A 16,434-nucleotide genomic window follows, 5' to 3' on the forward strand; every position below is an offset into this window, starting at 1 on the left:
AGAGTCTCCTGGTCTACAAGTCTTCCAAGCAGCGAAAACATCAGAGTTGAAAACACAAAACACACACTACACATGTACAAACTGAGGGATACAAAAGCAGCTTTGACATCTCCAGCGAGACCCTAGTCACTGATTGGACAGTGATGAAAGATGTGTCCTCATTGGCCTGAACTGGCCTCAGATCAGTAACCCGGAGCAGACCACACACACACACTATCCTCCTCCACTCCCTGTGCTGTGTGTGGCTCCTATACTGTCATTTAGATCAGTGACACCCTTATGATTTGTGAGGTGTAATGAACGTCGATCTCTGCCTCTGCTCCTTCTCACTCGCTCTCTCCTTCTCCTATACGCCCCTTTCTCTCATCCTTCTCTCCTATCTCTCCTTCATCCCTCTCTTCTGCGTGAAACATTTTGTTTGGAAGTTCAAGTGATCCTTAAAGTGCCTCGCACTCATTGCACTCTGCGGATTTTTCTCGTGCGTTCTTAAGTGTCTCTCAGTAACGACAACACAGATTCTGTCTCAGGTTATATTTCATGCCCCCCCCCCTCCTCACCCCTCCTCTGGGCGAATGAAATTCCAGCTGTCCCCCCTCCCCCAAAAATCCCTCTCTTTCTCTTGACACCCACTCTCTCCATCCCTCCCCTCTAACTCCCTCGCCTCTCCCCCTCTCTCTCAGTTCATAACTTGACTGTTCGCAGCGCTGCTTCACTGTATTCTTCATCATGTCCTGGACTCATCTGGTCTTTCTTTCTCTGCTCGCCACCCTCCTCATCCTCACACGTAAGTACCACGATGGGGGGTTGACATGCTGGGGGGGGGGGGGTCAAGGAAGGGTGTGGTAGAGGAGGTGGAGGGTGACTTTTTTAAGTTTTTTATGGCGAAGGTATGATGTTTTCAGACCTTTTCTGAAAGGTGCATGTGCAGAATTTCTAGAAAGAGGCCTTGCTGATCAGCTCAAGTGTAAAATTGACAAAAACCTCTCTGTCTCTCCCAGTCTCCCCCGGGGTGCGGAGTGCATCGGTGACAGATGGAAGAGAGGGAAAAGCTGCAGAGCCCAAAGGTGAATGTAATTTATTCTATTCCCCCTCCCCAACCCGAGTGACCCCAATGACCCTCTTTGACCCTTACCTGCTACCCTCTGCCCCCAGGGTCAGCACGGCGAGTCTTCATGCCCGAGGCGGATGCAGCAAACTTCTTCAAAAAGCGTAGTCGGCGCTCGGCCAAACATGAGGCGGAGGTCCTCGGTGAGGCTGTTTACCATCACTATGGGGCGTTACCATGGATCCAGGGCAGGGGCAGGACAGGGGGCATGAGGGTTGATGATGGTAGTGTTTGCATGTGGTTGAAGTTGCTGGTGCCATTATGGACAGTTTGTTTTGGGAGGTTTACAGCACTCTGTAGAGGCTGGTGGTGTGTGTGTGTGTGTGTGTGTGGGTGTGTGTACTCAAAGTCTATTAATTTGATGGTCTGTGGATTAAAATGTTGGGTGGTGTGGTTTGAGGTCATGGCTGTGAACTCGGAAGTCAGACTAAAGACTCCAAGTCTCCCACAGGTGAATCGCTAGCAGCTGCTCCAGAAGCTTAAAAGCATTTGAAGCCATCTGTTTCACACACACACACACACACACACACACACACACACACACACACACACACACACACACACACACACACACACACACACACACACACACACACACACACACACACACACACACACACACACTGGCTGGAGGCAGCAAAAGGAGTCACAGGGTAATATGGAGCAGCCTCTCTCCTTCTCTCTCTGTCCCAGTCCCAGAGACAGATAGGCTGTCGTCTGCTCCAGCTCCCTGTCAGTGCACCTCTCTGGGCCACCGGTCAGAGAAAACAAGTTTTAGTTACAAAATACTGTTTATATCGCCTGCCAACCAGTCACTGAGGCGCTGGGTGTGCACGAGAGAGAAGGGGGAGAAGTGTGTGTGTGCGAGTGCATGAATGTGTGTGTATGTGTGTATACGACTTTGTCGTGACAGTGTTAGGGGAGTGATGCGCAGGTAGCAGGGAAGGCACTGCAGGAGCTGAGATAGGAATGTGTGGACCAATTAAACATTATAGTGCAGAGTGAGAGAGACAACAAGAGGAAACGAGAGAGAGAAAAGAAAGAGAAGAAACCTGAGGAGGATAATGGAAAGATCTGTTAACTTGGTCATTGGGTTTAGGTAAGACACGTGAGCGGGTCTGCAGCCACGACGACAGAGAGACAGAGAGAAAGAGAGATTTGTGACCTGTTGCCACAAGAAAAGGGCAACGAGTGAAGAACAAACACCATTGTAAATACAACCCATATTTATTGTTTATTTCTTTTCAATATTTTCACATCATTATAACACTGTACATAGCCATAATATGACATTTGAAATGTGTCTATCCCTTTGAAAATTGTGAGTGTAATGTTTAGTGTTCATTTTTTATTGTTTATTTAACTTTCTTTGGCAATGTAAACATATGTTTCCCATGCCAATAAATCCCTTTGAATTGAACTCAATCAGACAGAGAGAGAGAGAGAGATAGCAAACCCAACCAGTAAGCCTAGTACCTGAGAAAGTTTCCATTCTGCAAAGCCTCATTCCACCGAGCCGTTTTGTAAGAAAACAACCTACTATTCAGAGTATGTGTGTTCTTGTTGTGTGTGTGTGTGTGTACTGAAAATTGTGTGATGTCACCTTAAAACTTCTATGAGTACCCCAATGAGGGCTAGTGTCCAATATATACAGTACCGGCCTGTGTGTGTGTGTGTGTGTTTGCGATGTGTGCGTGTGTGTGAGTGAGTGAAAGCAATAGGTACAGTATCTCTCCCAAAAACTGTATGATAGAGTTGGACTGCCTGCAGTGTGTGACGTGAGGAAAAGTGTGAGGTGAGGACAGGTTGGAAGTTTGGCGCCAAACACCTTCGAGGTTCATGACGTAACTAAGACAACACATCTCACTCTACCTCACTAACCATAACACCTTCTTCCATCTCTCCTTGTTTCCCTCTCTTTTCCCCCTCCCTCCCTCCCTCCCTCCCTCCGTAGCTGAGCAGAGGGTACGTCTGTCAGCTGATGAGAGGAGGAGGGAGTACTACGACGAACAGAGGGACGAGTTTGAGAACTATGTGGAAGAGGAGCGCGATGGTAAGACCGACTAACTCTGTACCAAAGATGAGGTTTAAAACCGTAAGTGCCCATTTGGTTAAACTCAGACCTCTCAGTGGTAAACGCCACAGCTTGATTTATCTGCAGTAATCACAGAGTCTAATCAAAGTAATCACACAGTGTGCTGCACTGAACACTTTGACCACACGTCTGTGTAGGGATGTGTTGGGTTTGTGGTAGTTCTCGTGCCTATTGTGTTTCTGGAAAGGGTTTTCTCCCACATAAGTAAACCAAAGTGTTTCACATGAAGGACAGAAATACACTTTCTTAGTCCTCCGCGTTCTACACTCTGCAGGTTGCCACCAACAAAAAACCCTCAACCCTCTTTCCCTTCTTCTCCTCTCTCCATCCACAGAGCAGGATGAGAGGACACGGGAGAAGACAGAGCAGTGGCGCGAGTTCCACTATGATGGACTCTACCCCCGTTATCCCCGCGGTTGGTGAGCATGCTCCATAGGCCAAGGAGATCAGAACATAGTGCACCAGGCTGTGATTGGCAGGACCCTGTGTCAATTAAGACACCTAGCCTATCAGACGGACATAACAAGAGCACGGGAGGTGGCCAAAACATCACTCACCTAGAAGTAAAAAGGTTTAAGTACAAAACGATTAAACTCAATCATTTAAAATGGTAATATTAAGTAGATAAACCTCCGTTTTGTAACGTTTATATTAAAGACTTTGGGTGTGGCAGGTCAAGTTCAAAAAAGGAGGCTGTCGTGATTGGTTGTGTGTTTCTATGCATGCTTATTTCAATCTCTATCTTTGTGCATGTATCTGTGTGAGGTAGTGTTCGGTGTGGTCTGTGTGTCTTTCACATCTGTCTGTGTATCAAACTGTAATTACAAATATGAAACATGTACTGTAATTCAGAACCACAGACACCAATAAAGACAATACTAAAATGTACTGCTGTGAAAAAATACACTTTTTTTGGCATATATAGCTTCTCTTACTGTTACAGGAAGTGTCGATAAATCAGGGGGTGAATTCTTAAGCGCCTAGATTCAGAACCTGAATCAAATGTGTGTGTGTGTGAGAGTGAGAGAAAGAGTTGAAGGAGGGTGGAGAAAGAGCGAGAGTGAAGAGCGAGAGGGGAAGCTGGAAAAAGTGCGAGTGAGTCCTGGGGAACTCATCACTGAGATAAATGTCGGGATTCCATGCGGGACTACCAACATTCCACAGCTGCAACTTTAGACAGCACTGGGCAGAGGACAGAGAGAGGGAAAGGAGAAAACTGGAGGAAAGAAGTCTAACTAAAAAGACAGTGACCGACAGGTCTCTACCTCAGGAGTTTAACTAGTGCCTGTCTGTTCCTGTATCCTCTCTTTATCCAGCTCCTGTTACTATTCTAGGTGTCTCTAAAACTCCCTCAGTCTGTAAGGACGCAATATAGCACAGGAGACTATTTCTTCCAGCGAGCCCAAGTCAGAAAAAGGAGGAGATTGTTGGTAAATTTAATCAGCACATTCACATCAAACCCAGCAGGAGGGAACAACAAACAACTCATTCGGAAATTCAATTGAATCCATTCAAAACACAGCAATTTAAAATCCATAATCAACTTAAAATGACATCGACAGTAAAAAAAACATTAAAAGGACATTTAAAAAAGCGACATGCAAATAAGTATAACACAAGAAACTCCAATTGCTTCATACGACGAAGACAATGATGAAGGTGATTGTCAGTGACCCGAGGGCTACTGCATGCTGTTGAGGAACTTGGGCTGCTCGTCACCTCGAGGCTGCAGCAGCTCCCCAGCGATCTTAGGACCTGACTTCTCCTGTGGACAGGAACAGGAAACAGTTAGGGAACACGAAGTAGTAGTCAAACCAAGGACCGGTCAGACGGGAGAAGGACCTTAACTCCAAACCTACTGAAACGCGACACTTACCTTCAACATGCCGTCTCTTTCCCATTTGAACAGGCCACAGTTACTGCAATAGAGAACGCAGCATGATCATATCTGATGAACGCAGCAGCACGTGACTTGCATTGCGTTTCAACTGGGCTCCTGAGTGGCGCAGCGGTCTAAAGGCACCGCATCTCGGTGCAAGAGGCGTCACTACAGTCCCTGGTTCGAATCCAAGCTGTATCACAACCGGCCGTGATAAAAACTGTAGTGCGTGTGTGTGTGTACGTGTCTAACCTGCAGTGTTTGTGTGGCAGACGGTCCAGTGCGATGGCTCTCTGTCCACAGGGGCACTTGAAGAAGCGTTTGGTGGCGTCGTGCCACTGCAGCTCATGCTTCTCCTCCACACAGCGATCAGCAGGCTTGAAGTATGTGTACTTACACTGGAGATAAGACAGAAACACAGATAAATATGTATCTGTACTAAGCCGTAAAGACGCAGTTATATTGGTCTGACAGGACGGTTAAATCATGTTGCTAGTAGGTGAATTCTGAGCAGTCTGGCCGATCTGCTATCATGCTAGGTTTACGCACGCCATTGGGACCGTTGTAATCGTACTGGTCTAAATTGCTAGTTGTCTCATGGGGAATATTCTGATGTGCTGGGAGATGGGGATTTCATCTGACTACCGTAAAGGAAAGCTGATGTTTCAAATCCCAGACGGAGTAGATTTTGACTCAACAGAATAAATCCGTTGGTTTGGTGGTTAACTGGTGATTTAAACTGCAGGATAGCTGATGACACTAGAGAATAAGACCTGTGATTGGACACAGACCTTTTTACAGCTGACGGCTCGACACTTCTGCTCTCTGATGTTCCTCATCTTGTCCTCCATCGCCTCCTTCTTCACCAGGGGGTCAAAGTAGCTCTCCTGCTGCTGGTACTCCGCCTAAAGAGAGAGATAGGAACTATTAATCCTGGACTAGGGGAAGGGGGAATCATTACATTGTTACACCAGGGGTCAAAGTAGCACACCTGCATCTGGTACTCCGCCTAAGGAGAGGGGAACTATTATAACACTGGGCTAGAGATAAGGGGGAATCATTACACTGTTACACAGAAAAGGGAGCAGTTACACTAGGCTGCTATGGTTACGGAATTGCTGACTCACCGCCTGTAGCTCGGCCCCGTGCCTTGACTTGGCATTGAGGATCTTCTTGAACTCCTCTGATTGGACATAGTCAATTTGTTCCCGCCTCTTCTTCTGGGCTGGCTCCTCCTCCTTGGCCCCAGGCTGTTCACCTGTACAGAGGCAGATCCCAGAGGATGGGTAAGAACAGGGACTCTGTGTGTGTGTGTGTGTGTGTGTCTGTGCTCAGGTGTGTACCATCGGGCGAGGACAGGTTCTTCTGCACCCTGGTGGTGATGTCAGTGCTGCTGTTCCTCTTCCTTTTCACAGCGTTGGGGTCTTCTTTGGCCAGCCCAGACCCCTTCACTCTCAGCTTCTTCAGAGCAGCCAACTAGAGAGGAGAGGGGCAGCTTCACCTTTAACCTCCAACCTCTGTGACCTTTGAACTCAGCCTCTCTATGACATCACATTCTACAGTCAAATCAACAGTGCAACAGTGTACGCTAAGCCTGAAAGCATGTGATCGGATGAGCACCACCTACCTTGGCTGCTGATAGGCTGTGTGACGCCGGGGGCGGAGGAGGGGTGTGGTCAAAAAACAAGATATCATCTCCCTCGTTAAAACCCCTGCCCAGTGTTGGGGTGTGGGGGGCGGTGGGGCTCTGGGTGGCTTTGGGGACCTCTGAGGCAGATTTAGGGGACAGGAGGGTCCCTCTAGATGGGGGAGAGGCCCCGGGGACCCCCGCCCTGCCTGAGTTCTGGAGGACCCTCTGCTGGATCTCCTCTGCCCGGCGCCTGCGGTTCTCTAAGAGCTGCTTCTGCTGCTGTTTCTGCTGCTTCAGGAGGTCAGAGGCAGAGATGGACTGGACCCCTGCACCAGCTGAGCCCTTGGAACCTGGGGGAGTGAGAGAGAAGGTGGAAGAAGAGAGAAAGGGGGATGAAGAGAGAGAAAGGTGATATACAGTAATTCTGATGCATTGACAAGCAGGGAGAATACACACCAAGGTAAAAAAAAAAGAAAAGTGTTTCCTTTTAAAGCCCTCCTGTCTTTCTGTCGTCTCCAGATAGCCCATCTGATGTGTTCATGGGTTTGGTCTGCTTCAGTGAGTCAGTTACCTGGGGGTTTGGTGAGGTGTCTCTTCAGTTGGAGGGCTCCCGGGGTAGGCATGGATAACAGGTCCTTGAAGTCGTCTGAGCAGCCAGACACCTCGTTAGACTTCATGGCTGAAAAACAATCAAACACATTAAGAAAGAGCACCAGTCTTAAACTTCTCTCACCCCCACTCCCTCCATCTCCCCCAGTCTTACCCAGTCTGTTGGCCCCCACTCCCTCCATCTCCCCCAGTCTCTTGGCCCCCACTCCCTCCATCTCCCCCAGTCTTACCCAGTCTGTTGGCCCCCACTCCCTCCATCTCCCCCAGTCTCTTGGCCCCCACTCCCTCCATCTCCCCTAGTCTTACCCAGTCTGTTGGCCCCCACTCCCTCCATCTCCCCCAGTCTTACCCAGTCTGTTGGCCCCCACTCCCTCCATCTCCCCCAGTCTTACCCAGTCTCTTGGCCCCCACTCCCTCCATCTCCCCCAGTCTTACCCAGTCTGTTGGCCCCCACTCCCTCCATCTCCCCCAGTCTTACCCAGTCTCTTGGCCCCCACTCCCTCCATCTCCCCCAGTCTTACCCAGTCTGTTGGCCCCCACTCCCTCCATCTCCCCCAGTCTTACCCAGTCTGTTGGCCCCCACTCCCTCCATCTCCCCCAGTCTTACCCACTCTGTTGGCCCCCACTCCCTCCATCTCCCCCAGTCTGTTGGCCCCCACTCCCTCCATCTCCCCCAGTCTTAACCAGTCTCTTGGCCCCCACTCCCTCCATCTCCCCCAGTCTTACCCAGTCTCTTGGCCCCCACTCCCTCCATCTCCCCAGTCTTACCCAGTCTCTTGTCCCCCACTCCCTCCATCTCCCCAGTCTTACCCAGTCTCTTGGCCCCCACTCCCTCCATCTCCCCAGTCTTACCCAGTCTCTTGGCCCCCACTCCCTCCATCTCCCCCAGTCTTACCCAGTCTCTTGGCCCCCACTCCCTCCATCTCCCCAGTCTTATCCAGTCTCTTGTCCCCCACTCCCTCCATCTCCCCAGTCTTACCCAGTCTGTTGGCCCCCACTCCCTCCATCTCCCCAGTCTTACCCAGTCTCTTGGCCCCCACTCCCTCCATCTCCCCAGTCTTACCCAGTCTCTTGGCCCCCACTCCCTCCATCTCCCCAGTCTTACCCAGTCTCTTGGCCCCCACTCCCTCCATCTCCCCCAGTCTTACCCAGTCTCTTGGCCCCCACTCCCTCCATCTCCCCAGTCTTACCCAGTCTCTTGTCCCCCACTCCCTCCATCTCCCCAGTCTTACCCAGTCTGTTGGCCCCCACTCCCTCCATCTCCCCAGTCTTACCCAGTCTCTTGTCCCCCACTCCCTCCATCTCCCCAGTCTTACCCAGTCTCTTGTCCCCCACTCCCTCCATCTCCCCAGTCTTACCCAGTCTCTTGGCCCCCCACTCCCTCCATCTCCCCCAGTCTTACCCAGTCTCTTGTCCCCCACTCCCTCCATCTCCCCAGTCTTACCCAGTCTGTTGGCCCCCACTCCCTCCATCTCCCCCAGTCTTACCCAGTCTCTTGGCCCCCACTCCCTCCATCTCCCCAGTCTTACCCAGTCTCTTGGCCCCCACTCCCTCCATCTCCCCAGTCTTACCCAGTCTCTTGGCCCCCACTCCCTCCATCTCCCCAGTCTTACCCAGTCTCTTGGCCCCCACTCCCTCCATCTCCCCCAGTCTTACCCAGTCTCTTGTCCCCCACTCCCTCCATCTCCCCAGTCTTACCCAGTCTGTTGGCCCCCACTCCCTCCATCTCCCCAGTCTTACCCAGTCTCTTGGCCCCCACTCCCTCCATCTCCCCCAGTCTTACCCAGTCTCTTGGCCCCCACTCCCTCCATCTCCCCAGTCTTACCCAGTCTCTTGTCCCCCACTCCCTCCATCTCCCCAGTCTTACCCAGTCTGTTGGCCCCCACTCCCTCCATCTCCCCAGTCTTACCCAGTCTCTTGGCCCCCACTCCCTCCATCTCCCCAGTCTTACCCAGTCTCTTGGCCCCCACTCCCTCCATCTCCCCAGTCTTACCCAGTCTCTTGGCCCCCACTCCCTCCATCTCCCCCAGTCTTACCCAGTCTCTTGGCCCCCACTCCCTCCATCTCCCCAGTCTTACCCAGTCTCTTGTCCCCCACTCCCTCCATCTCCCCAGTCTTACCCAGTCTGTTGGCCCCCACTCCCTCCATCTCCCCAGTCTTACCCAGTCTCTTGTCCCCCACTCCCTCCATCTCCCCAGTCTTACCCAGTCTCTTGTCCCCCACTCCCTCCATCTCCCCAGTCTTACCCAGTCTCTTGGCCCCCACTCCCTCCATCTCCCCAGTCTTACCCAGTCTGTTGGCCCCCACTCCCTCCATCTCCCCAGTCTTACCCAGTCTGTTGGCCCCCACTCCCTCCATCTCCCCAGTCTTACCCAGTCTCTTGGCCTGGCTGGCCAGCTGGTCTGATCCCTTCACAAACAGGTTCCCTAGAGTGGTCTGGGAGGGCTTCTTAGGACCAGACGCAGACCTAGACAGGAACGGAGGTGTACATAAGTCAACACAATACAAACACACACATACTGACTCACAGCACTGACAAACACATAGAGCAGTGTTTTCCACAACTACATCGAGTAGCCAGCCAAACAGAAAGAGTAGCCAGCCAGCCAGCCAAACAGAAAGAGTAGCCAGCCAGCCAGCCAAACAGAAAGAGTAGCCAGCCAGCCAGCCAAACAGAAAGAGTAGCCAGCCAGCCAGCCAGCCAAACAGAAAGAGTAGCCAGCCAGCCAGCCAAACAGAAAGAGTAGCCAGCCAGCCAGCCAAACAGAAAGAGTAGCCAGCCAGCCAGCCAAACAGAAAGAGTAGCCAGCCAGCCAGCCAGCCAGCCAAACAGAAAGAGTAGCCAGCCAGCCAGCCAAACAGAAAGAGTAGCCAGCCAGCCAGCCAGCCAGCCAGCCAAACAGAAAGAGTAGCCAGCCAGCCAAACAGAAAGAGTAGCCAGCCAGCCAAACAGAAAGAGTAGCCAGCCAGCCAGCCAGCCAAACAGAAAGAGTAGCCAGCCAGCCAGCCAAACAGAAAGAGTAGCCAGCCAGCCAAACAGAAAGAGTAGCCAGCCAGCCAGCCAGCCAGCCAAACAGAAAGAGTAGCCAGCCAGCCAGCCAAACAGAAAGAGTAGCCAGCCAGCCAAACAGAAAGAGTAGCCAGCCAGCCAGCCAGCCAGCCAGCCAAACAGAAAGAGTAGCCAGCCAGCCAAACAGAAGGAGTAGCCAGCCAGCCAAACAGAAGGAGTAGCCATCCAGCCAAACAGAAAGAGTAGCCAGCCAGCCAAACAGAAAGAGTAGCCAGCCAGGAGCTCTATTTTGATGGCCTCTGGTACAGTGTAATACCCTGATTCCATCTGAAATACACAGTGAAATTATTGAATACATTATTGAGTTTACCTCCCAGATTAGAAAAATGTGTTGTGGTATTGCATGCTGTTCATGCATTATGATAAACTTGGGCAAATTAATACATTTAGTTGATTCCCTACTCAAGGTCAATAAAATGTTTGAATATTGTTGAATTCTGTTTTATTGCCAGGATTCCGTGAGGACCCTAATGATCATATTTGGACCAGAATGAGGCTCTCCACTACCTAACGTTCCTGCAGTGATGACTCACCATCTTCATCAAATCTTTTCAGAATTTACCTGCAGATATTCGCCAAAAAGCCTCGGCCTACCAGTAGCCTATGAAAATAAGGGAGCCAAACGACAGAACCTCTCAACGATGCCATTGGGTAGGCTACACTGACTGACGAGACCAGAGTTACTCCCTTTAGAGTCGCTGTAGAGCAAATCCTTCGGTTTACTTGTCTGATGTGATACCATGGACATATAACCACGCTGCTGGATTTATGAATGGCAAAGGGCTGTAGGAGACTTCATTCAAGTCAGTTCGACACCTTTTATAAACTAGTCAACACTTGCTGTTTAGTTGTCAATCGAATCACAGTAAATAGCCACTGCGTCATGACGCCGCGTGGCTGGCTATGTGAAACACGCAAAAGAAAAGAATGTGCCAGAAAACAACAATTTGGCTCATGGTTACCACTTACATTACACGGGACGTGCAAATTCATGGCCATCACGCGCTCGCCCTCCTCTGTGTAAAGAAATTTGACTGCAACCAACCACAGCGCACTAATTGTACCGGGAGGCGGGACAGACAGCAGACGCGTTTCTCTGTCATTGCTCGCTTTGTGACTGACAGGCTCCTATCCTATCAATAGAGCGCGGGAAGATGCAGATCGTTCATTCTAGCGGGAGAGGACTCGATGGACGAGCGAATTGAAACGTTTAAATGAAAAGTAGCCGATTGAAAATGAGTCTGTAACCGGCCGATTACCGGCGCTAATGGAAAACACTGCTTAGAGACGACTGACGTTTACATAGGTAAACACACTGAACAACCAACACACACACTCACAGTGCGGCAGCGCAGGCTGGTGAGGACATGCCTCCGTAGTGGAAGCCGGTCTGACACAGTCGCTCCTTCAGGCTGTTGCCCCTCCCCTTGACCTTCCCCGTGGCCTTCCCTGAGAAAGACGACTGCAGCTCGGCCCGCTGGGCACTCATCTTCTTATACTGGGCCTTGACGTGGTACTGGCAGTACTGGCACTCATACTGCAGAGAGAGAGATGGCACATGACAACAGTCCTACACCCTCATACTGCAGAGAGAGAGATGGCACATGACAACAGTCCTACACCCTCATACTGCAGAGAGAGATAGCACATGACAACAGTCCTACACACTCCTACTGCAGAAAGAGAGATAGCACATGACAACAGTCCTACACACTCCTACTGCAGAGAGAGAGATAGCACATGACAACAGTCCTACACCCTCATACTGCAGAGAGAGAGATAGCACATGACAACAGTCCTACACACTCCTACTGCAGAAAGAGAGATAGCACATGACAACAGTCCTACACACTCCCACTGCAGAGAGAGATAGCACATGACAACAGTCCTACACCCTCATACTGCAGAGAGAGAGATGGCACATGACAACAGTCCTACACCCTCATACTGCAGAGAGAGAGATGGCACATGACAACAGTCCTACACCCTCATACTGCAGAGAGAGAGATAGCACATGACAACAGTCCTACACCCTCATACTGCAGAGAGAGAGATAGCACATGACAACAGTCCTACACACTCCTACTGCAGAAAGAGAGATAGCACATGACAACAGTCCTACACACTCCCACTGCAGAGAGAGATAGCACATGACAACAGTCCTACACCCTCATACTGCAGAGAGAGAGATAGCACATGACAACAGTCCTACACACTCCTACTGCAGAAAGAGAGATAGCACATGACAACAGTCCTACACACTCCCACTGCAGAGAGAGAGATAGCACATGACAACAGTCCTACACACTCCCACTGCAGAGAGAGAGATAGCACATGACAACAGTCCTACACCCTCATACTGCAGAGAGAGAGAGATAGCACATGACAACAGTCCTACACCCTCATACTGCAGAGAGAGAGAGATAGCACATGACAACAGTCCTACACCCTCATACTGCAGAGAGAGAGAGATAGCACATGACAACAGTCCTACACCCTCATGCTGCAGAGAGAGAGATAGCACATGACAACAGTCCTACACACTCCTACTGCAGAGAAAATGCTAGAAACTATGTCACTTCACAAGTTCTCAAATGTCCCTCTCTGTATTTGGCGGTGGTATATGACTGACACCGATCAGCCTTTAGGTGGGTTCTGAGGGTCAGTGTGGGTCAGAGAGTGGATGGAGGAGCTGTTTAGCGGTTCAGGTTGTGTGTGTGTTTCTGGATGTAAAGGCAAACCCACCAGGTTGACAATCTGAGAGCAGGGGTCTCCGTTCTTCTTGGCTGCCTTACAGGTGCCATAGTCCTGAGCCTCCCCCATCAACAACACCTTCTGATGGTGGTCCACTGACAGAGACACCTGGGGGGGAGAGACAGAGAAGGGGTGGGAGAAGAGAGGAGTGATGGTGAGAACACACACACTACAGAGAAAGTAAACACACAGACACACACACTCACCCCGTCATATCCGTCTTTGGCCTTCATGGGGTTGGGGTTGAGGATGCCCATGACGGTGCCTGGCTCAGTCTTCCAGTGCTCCTTATGCACCTCCCCAAACAGGAAGAGAGACACGTACACTTCCAGGTCATGGAGGTCAGACAGCTTCCAGATGCTGAACGTCTTACCCTGTGAGCGGGGGGAGGGAGACAAGTCTTAGCGCTGCTATCTCTGACCCATCTGAAATGAATACAAGTAGGCCCACTTCCTGTCAAGTCAATGACTTTAATGATCATTGGTCAACCTCACATACTTTGAGTCCTGAGTGTCCATGTCAATAAAACCACATGATCATTGACCTACTGTAGATGTTGAAGTTGTATGTTGGTATATAGTAAAGAGCAGTGGAGGCTGCTGAGGGGAGGACGGCTCATAATAATGTCTGGAACGAAGCAAATGGAATGGCATCAACCACCTGGAAACCATGTGTTTGATGTATATGATACCATTCCACTGATTCCGCTCCAGTCATTATCACAAGCCCGTCCTCCCAAATGAAGGTGCCACCAACTTCCTGTGGTATAGATGGGGTAATTTGGGGCGGCAGGTAGCCTAGTGGTTAGAGCGTTGGGCCAGTAACCGAAAGGTTGCTGGATTGAATCCCTGAGCTGACAAGGTAGGGCAGGTAGGCAGGTGGTTAGAGCGTTGGGCCAGTAACCGAAAGGTTGCTGGATTGAATCCCTGAGCTGACAAGGTAAAAATCCATCGTTCTACCCCTGAACAAGGCAGTTAACCCACTGTTCCCCGGTAGGCCGTCATTGTAAATAAGAATTTGTTCTTAACTGACTTTCCTAGTTAAATAAAAGTTGAATAATTCTGGTCTTACACTGCTGTTGCTTTGTGGTGTGGCTTTGTTGACCAGCACAGCGAAGGTGACCCAGTCGCACTCCTCCAGCTTCTCCCGGGCCAGGCGCTCAGGCAACTGGGAGAGCCGAATCAGCTTGCGGTCGGCCATCTTGCGATCCATCTCCGTGGAGGACACGCGTGGTCGCCTGAAACCAACGAACCAATCAGAATCCAGATCTGAGCTTCGGACAAGAAACCTTGGAGTGTTTATATGTGTGTTATAGGTAGATGTGTGTGTGTGTGTGTGTGTGTGTGTGTGTTACAGGTGTGTGTGTGTGTGTGCTCTGACCTCAGCCGCAGTCCAGAGTACTTCTCGATGGCGACGTCTTTAGGGAGAGATGGAAGGGGATTGGCCTGTCGTAAGGCGGACAGGGCTGCAGCCGCATTGGACTGGGAAGGTAGCGATGAACGTACAGTACTGTCGGTCCTACTACTGCTTGCTATTGGCTGGAAGGAGCTGTGAGTCTTAATCTCCACCAGTGGACCTCTGGTGTCTGTAGCGGCTGCTGTAGTGCTGGGCTGGACCTGGTGAGCTGTCCTTTGACCTTTGCGTTTGAACAGGTCAGCGTTGTTGAGCTGAGCGGTGAAGTCGGAGGACTCCTGTAGCTTGGTGCCGTCTCCTCGGTCTGGGGCAGACGAGGGCTTTCCTACTGTCAAAAAGAGATTCCTTTAAAACACACATCCACAGGCACCACCGTCACCCATTACACTTTACACAGATGCTCCTTACATGACATGGTAAGTCGCCACTGTGTTCCTGTAAGGTCAGCCTTGACTTTGATGAGAATACATCCTGAAACACAAAACAACGTATGAAAGTAATACCTGCTTGGGGCTTGGTCTTCTGTGTGGGACGAACTGGCTTGGAGGAGCTCTGTTTGGGGGGACCCTGTGAGGGAGTGTTAGCTTTAGATGGTGCCTTTGTTCCTGGGATGCTGTTTGGGGTAGAGGTGGCTGAGGAGCTCTTCTGGGAGGCCTCTAGCTGCTGCTGCAGCCTCTGCATCTGCTCCTGCATACGCCTCAGCTCCTCTGAGAACACACAGAAACACACCCAAATAAGATTAGAAGCTGAAAGCTGCCATGAATTAAAAAGCAAAGCAGACAGTGTGTGAAGCTGACATACTTTAGTAGATATCTGCATTTTAGAAACATTTACTGTATACATACTATAGGCGTTAATGCTACGGTATAGCGCTATCATAATCATTTTGAGGTACTGACAAACCTTGTAAATCTTCTTGGGATTTATTGAGGTTATCAGGAGCCTTCCCTCCAGACGGCTGTGTTTTAACTCCTTCCTCCTCTTCAATGCCATCCACATCTCCAAAGAGAGCAACGGCTCCATCCTCTTCCTCCCCCTCCAGCCCCTCCCTGTACTCTTCATCATCATCATCATTGTCAAACAGGTCATCTAGGTTGTCCTCTGCTTCCTGGCTAGCCTGCGGCTCCTCTTCAGCCCCGTTCTCAGCCAGCAGCTCTGTTAGAAGGTCCAGGTCATCATCACCTGACACACACACAGTGTTAAAGAGTTTTGTTTTGATCAAAGCCATATATTGATTAAGCCCCCCCACCATCCCTTACCATCCATTTCCTGGAATTTTAAGATCAAGCAGCCTTTCCCGATTAAAAAGCAGATCTAGGAATAAAAAAATACACAGGTATTTAAGTCATATCCCGAAGACACAAGTGTTTATTGACATGTCATTAACTGTTATTTATGGACACGGCTAGCTAAAGCTTCACAATTTCCATTATGTATATTCTCTCCCATTATCTGTTTCCTACTGACATCGAAACAAGTTATCCGATTTTTCACAACGCTTATACTAGCAACAACGCGTACAGCAAGCTAGCAAACAAACACATTATGAATATGATCTACACTCCAGACAGCGCGAAAGCCGCGGTAGCAACAATGTAGCAAGCAATGACACACGACCCGCAACAATGTCACTTTGAAGTAATGACGGTCACTTCAGGTTAAATTACGTTGTCGATTGTATACTTTTTGTGTAGTGACCAAGAAAACGACATTTTCTTGCAAAGAATTATATTGTTCACCTTACTTGATGGTTGCAGGGACTTCCCTAGCTAGCTATCGTCGTTTTTTCAAAATACTACTGAGAAATAACTGAAATCTGGCGCTAAACGAAGGACCCCTATCAAATAGAATAGTGGCTAATATTTTGCCTGTCCACAAA

The 16,434-nt window shown here is 50.1% G+C and overlaps 2 protein-coding genes across 4 annotated transcripts; one reads left to right on the top strand and one right to left on the bottom strand.

Moving 5' to 3' along the window:
* Positions 1-647: 647 nt before the first annotated feature.
* Positions 648-4,088, top strand: LOC106609284 (unique cartilage matrix-associated protein). Its single transcript, XM_014207918.2, has 5 exons — positions 648-784; positions 999-1,064; positions 1,153-1,248; positions 3,060-3,158; positions 3,535-4,088. The coding sequence occupies exons 1-5, from the start codon at positions 727-729 to the stop codon at positions 3,621-3,623; spliced, it is 408 nt and encodes a 135-aa protein (XP_014063393.1). The 5' UTR covers positions 648-726; the 3' UTR covers positions 3,624-4,088.
* Positions 4,089-4,620: 532 nt separating this feature from the next.
* On the bottom strand, positions 4,621-16,405 carry mcm10 (minichromosome maintenance 10 replication initiation factor). 3 transcript variants are annotated; one of them, XM_014207911.2, is made up of 18 exons: positions 16,300-16,405; positions 15,815-15,869; positions 15,459-15,737; positions 15,059-15,262; positions 14,523-14,883; positions 14,214-14,379; positions 13,349-13,516; positions 13,134-13,250; positions 11,729-11,925; positions 9,691-9,785; positions 7,281-7,388; positions 6,707-7,059; positions 6,423-6,555; positions 6,207-6,337; positions 5,871-5,984; positions 5,332-5,477; positions 5,077-5,119; positions 4,621-4,965 (listed from the first exon to the last, which is right to left on the bottom strand). In XM_014207911.2, exons 2-18 carry the CDS (start codon positions 15,819-15,821, stop codon positions 4,882-4,884), a joined length of 2,706 nt encoding a protein of 901 aa, XP_014063386.1. In that variant the 5' UTR covers positions 15,822-15,869; positions 16,300-16,405; the 3' UTR covers positions 4,621-4,881. The 3 variants fall into 3 exon arrangements, with proteins under 3 accessions (XP_014063386.1, XP_014063388.1, XP_014063385.1); XM_014207913.2 differs by having other exon boundaries at positions 14,523-14,880; positions 16,295-16,385; XM_014207910.2 differs by having other exon boundaries at positions 16,295-16,385.
* Positions 16,406-16,434: the final 29 nt, after the last annotated feature.

The sequence above is a fragment of the Salmo salar genome, chromosome ssa07 (genome assembly GCF_905237065.1).
Source record: "Salmo salar chromosome ssa07, Ssal_v3.1, whole genome shotgun sequence".
NCBI classification, from domain to species: domain Eukaryota; kingdom Metazoa; phylum Chordata; class Actinopteri; order Salmoniformes; family Salmonidae; genus Salmo; species Salmo salar.

Excerpts from the sequence above, each read along its gene's own strand:
- LOC106609284 (XM_014207918.2), top strand. The coding sequence starts at position 727 with ATGTCCTGGACTCATCTGGTCTTTCTTTCTCTGCTCGCCACCCTCCTC. Across the intron at positions 1,249-3,059 it reads ACATGAGGCGGAGGTCCTCG|CTGAGCAGAGGGTACGTCTG; the intron begins GTGAGGCTGTTT and ends CTCCCTCCGTAG. Across the intron at positions 3,159-3,534 it reads TGTGGAAGAGGAGCGCGATG|AGCAGGATGAGAGGACACGG; the intron begins GTAAGACCGACT and ends CTCCATCCACAG.
- mcm10 (XM_014207911.2), bottom strand. Across the intron at positions 15,263-15,458 it reads ATCCCAAGAAGATTTACAAG|AGGAGCTGAGGCGTATGCAG; the intron begins GTTTGTCAGTAC and ends GTGTGTTCTCAG. Across the intron at positions 13,251-13,348 it reads CCAAAGACGGATATGACGGG|GTGTCTCTGTCAGTGGACCA; the intron begins GTGAGTGTGTGT and ends TCTCCCCCCCAG.